At 39.6% G+C, this 4,072-nt stretch overlaps 1 protein-coding gene across 1 annotated transcript in view; it reads right to left on the bottom strand.

Moving 5' to 3' along the window:
- Positions 1–4,072, bottom strand: part of RBL1 (RB transcriptional corepressor like 1) — an 80,720-nt gene that overhangs the window by 34,538 nt on the left and 42,110 nt on the right. Inside the window, exon 13 of the mRNA XM_037734423.1 lies at positions 2,782–2,914. Coding sequence (XP_037590351.1) covers positions 2,782–2,914 — 133 coding nt within the window. The remainder of the gene's footprint in view (positions 1–2,781; positions 2,915–4,072) is intronic.

The raw sequence follows: 4,072 nt of genomic DNA, 5'->3' as shown, positions 1-4,072 counted from the left end.
GAAAACAGGCCAGGCATGGTGGCTCAAGCCTGTAATCCCAGCATTTTGGGATGCCAAGGCAGGCACATCATGAGGTTAGGAGATCAAGACCGTCCTGGCCAACATGGTAAAACTCCATCTCTACTAAAAATACAAAAAAATTAGCTGGGCATGGTGATGCATGCCTGTAGTCCCAGCTGCTTGGGAGGCTGACGCAGGAGAATTGCTTGAACTCAGGAGGCAGAGACTGCAGTGAGCTGAGATTGTGCCACTGCTCTACAGCCTAGGCAACAGTATGAGTCTGTCTCAAAAAAAAAATTTAAAAAAAAAAAGGAAAAGAATTCTCAATATTTCCAAAGTTTTAAATTACAGTATACTAAATATTTTTACTATTTTTTCATTTCTGTAAACATTAACAACTGACAGTAAGAAGAGTTTTTCTTTTCTCTTCTTCTTTTTTTTTTTTTTAAACATTTTGACAAGATTGGTAAAGGTCAAAATGAAGTGAGCCTAACAGACTCCATCTTAAATGTGAGCCTGACCAACTCCATCTTAGCCTCACCTTCCCCGCCAGTCCCCCTTTGGGTGCATAGCTGGGTTACGCTGTACCCAGGACCTTGTAACCACATCCTGCTTGGCAATTCCCCCGGCTATTGTGATTACCCCTCTCAGTAACCAACAATCATGAGAACCATTTACCTCCTGGTAACCAGCTCCCCCTTCTAACTTGCTTGTTTTGCTTCTGTAAAATTCCGCTTCAGCTAGGCTCCTCCTCCCCTCCCTAAAAATGGGTATAAAAGACTTTACATGCCCTTCATCGGGGCCGAGAGATTTTTGAGTGTGAGATGACTCTTGGTCGCCAGCAATAAAGGACTCTCAATTGAAACACAGAGTATGGCACTTTCCTTCTAACTTGCTTGGGTACAACAAAAAAAAAATTATAATGATTCCCACTAACTAAAATTACTTAGTATTCACATCTTGTGCTGCAACCTCTGCCTCCTGGGTTCAGGGTTCAAGCAACTGTCCTGCCTCAGCCTCCCAAGTAGCTGGGACTACCGGCATGCACCACCATGCCCAGGTAATTTTTTGTATTTTTAGTAAAGATGGGGTTTCACTGTGTTGCCCAGGCTGATCCTGAACTTCTGAGCTCAGGCAATCCATCCACCTCGGCCTCCCAAAGTGCTAGGATTATAGGCATACAGGAGTGAGCCACCGCACCCAGACTTTTTTTTTTTTTTGAGATGGAGTCTTGGTCTGTTGCCCAGGCTGGAGTGCAGTGGTGCAATCTTGGCTCACTGCAACCTCCACCTCTCAGGTTCAAGCAATCCTCCTGCCTCAGCCTTCTAAGTAGCTGGGATTACAGGTGCCCCCCACCATGCCCAGCTAATTTTTGTATTTTTAGTAGAGATGGAGTTTCACCATGTTGGACAGTCTGGTCTTGAACTCCCAACCTCAGGTGATCCCCCGGCCTCGGCCTTCCAAAGTGCTGGGATTACAGGCTTGAGCCACCATGCCTGGCCTGCAATCGCTTTTATGATCCTGCATTGCATGTAAAGCAGATTGCAGACAGGCAGACGTACATACACAATCACAAAGACTCCAAAAATGGGTGTACCGTACTATGCAACCTGAATACTTGTTCATCTAAGATTTGTTAAGGGATACTATGTGGTCAAGAGATTTTAACTGATTTTTTAAAATCCAAGAGCTGTATCACCCAAAAGATGCACACATCAGCTTGCTACGTCACAAGAGAAAATAAGAAGAATGAACTAAAATCTTTCCACTGGTAAGTCTCAAAATGAACTACTTTAAGAGTATAAATAAGTAGTTTATTAGACGAACTTAAGCATTCCAAAGAGAATAAGAATTCTGTTTTGCTTTAAATGTTTTTCTACCAAGACATACACAGGCAAAGGAAGAATATAAATTTGGGAAATTTGGAAAAATAGGTATTTAGCTTAGTGATATACTTTGGCTGTGTCCCCACCCAAATCTCATCTCGAATTGTAGTTCCCATAATTCCCATGTGTTGTGGGAGGTAATTGAATCATGGGGGCAGGTCTTCCCCATGCTGTTCTCCAGATAATGAATAAGTCTCATGAGATCTGGTGGTTTTATAAAGGGGAGTTCTCCTGCACAAGCTCTCTTGCCTGCTGTCATGTAAGACTTGCCTTTGCTCTTCCTTTGCCTTCCACCATAATTATGAGGCATCTCCAGCCATTTGGAACTGTGAGTAAATTAAACCTCTTTCCTTTATAAATTACCCAGCTTCAGGTATGTCTTTATTAGCAGTGCCAGAACAGATTAATACACTTATCTTTTTTCCTTTCTTTTCTTTTTTTTGGGAGGGAAATGGGGGACGGGGTCTCACTATTTTGCCCACAACACACAATCCTCAATCCTCCTGTCTCAACCTCCTGAGTAGCTAGGACTACAGAAAGATGCCATGATGCCTGATTTTAGCTTATTTACACAGTTTCCCATTAGCATTCAGGAAAGATTACATTAATTTATTAAATAAACCATTTAAACTATTTATTAAACAAACTATTAAATAAACTACATTTAAAATTCTATTAATATAGTATACACTATAGAATATAATATATATATAATAGTGTATAATATAGCATACAATGAGCTACACAGGGGTGCTAGCACAAGCATCAAGCTCCTTTTCAAATCCTGATAAAGAAATCTGATTTCTGAATAATGTATTCACAAGACTTAAAATTTTCTCTCAAAAAAAAAAAGATCTTTGTTACTTTTTTGTTACTCTCCCAATGTTGAACCTACCTCTTCGAAGACTCCCACTGTCAGTTCGAACTTCCTTCACTCTTGGATGCACTAGAGGAGACACTGGCATCATGGGAAGATGTCCCTGTATATTTCCTCCATTTCCTGTTTCAAAGTTATTTGGGAATATAACCTGTAGAAAACAAAAACCCTCTGCTTTACATACAGATAAACTCACTGATTAAAACTTAGGAAAAAAAATTTTCTTTTTTTTCGAGATGGAGTCTCAGTCTGTCACCCAGGCTGGAGTGCAGTGGCATGATCCTGGCTCACTGCAACCTCTACCCACTAGGTTCAAATGATTCTCCTGCCTCAGCGTTCCAAGTAGCTGGGATTACAGGCACGTGCCATTATGCCCAGCTAATTTTTATATTTTGAATAGAGACAGAGTTTCGTCACATTGGCCAGGCTGGTCTTGAACTCCTGACCTCAGGTGATCCACCCACCTCAGCCTCCCAAAGTGCTGGGATTAGAGGTGTGAGCTACTGCGCCTGGTCAAAAAAATGTTTTCTTAACTTTTTAAAAAATATTTTATTTCCCTTTCTCATGTCTTCACAAAATACAACTTGGATAAAGTGCTCAAGTGATAATGTTAACAAACTTAAAAAAAGAGTTCATTTCTTTATACCTTATAATTCATATAGGTAAGTTATTGACCACTAGAACTAAACCTATGAGGTAGGTAGTATCACTCTCCATTTAGGGATGCGAAAATTGAGGATCTGAATGTGAAATTTGCCAAAGGTCACACAATTACTAAGTTATAAGAGAAAAGGCTTCAATATTGATGCTTCTTAAAATTCACAGGTTTTTTTTTTGAACTTGAAGGAGTTCAAAGTTCTTCAATGGAAATAAACTGATGAATACTGAAGAGTGCCCAATAAATTACAGTCTTCTGCAAAAGACCAAAGAAGCATGGAAGAGAGATTTTAAGAAACCATCTTCTTTTCAATTCTTCCTGGCCTTGGACAGTTCTAGCAGTTTGGGATTAGGGAAAAATTCAGAAAGATTAAGGAAGTACATAAGGAGACAAAACAAAAAAGAATCAAAAGATAGGAGTTACAAAAGAATAACAGAAGTAGGGGGAAAAATACCTCAATTTCTCACATGATACTACTATTAAAAATGTAACTTCTGTGTAACTTTGGGCACACATTTTAGATTTTTAATTAATTAATTAGTTTATTTATTTATTTATTTATTTATTTAATTTTTTTTTTTGAGACGGAGTTTTGCTCTTGTTACCCAGGCTGGAGTGCAATGGCGCGATCTCGGCTCACCGCAACCTCCG

The sequence above is a fragment of the Cebus imitator genome, unplaced genomic scaffold, assembly GCF_001604975.1.
Source record: "Cebus imitator isolate Cc_AM_T3 unplaced genomic scaffold, Cebus_imitator-1.0 Scaffold18, whole genome shotgun sequence".
Lineage (NCBI taxonomy): Eukaryota > Metazoa > Chordata > Mammalia > Primates > Cebidae > Cebus > Cebus imitator.
The sequence above is the reverse complement of the archived record's forward strand: the minus strand, read 5'-3'. Positions and strand labels throughout refer to the sequence as shown.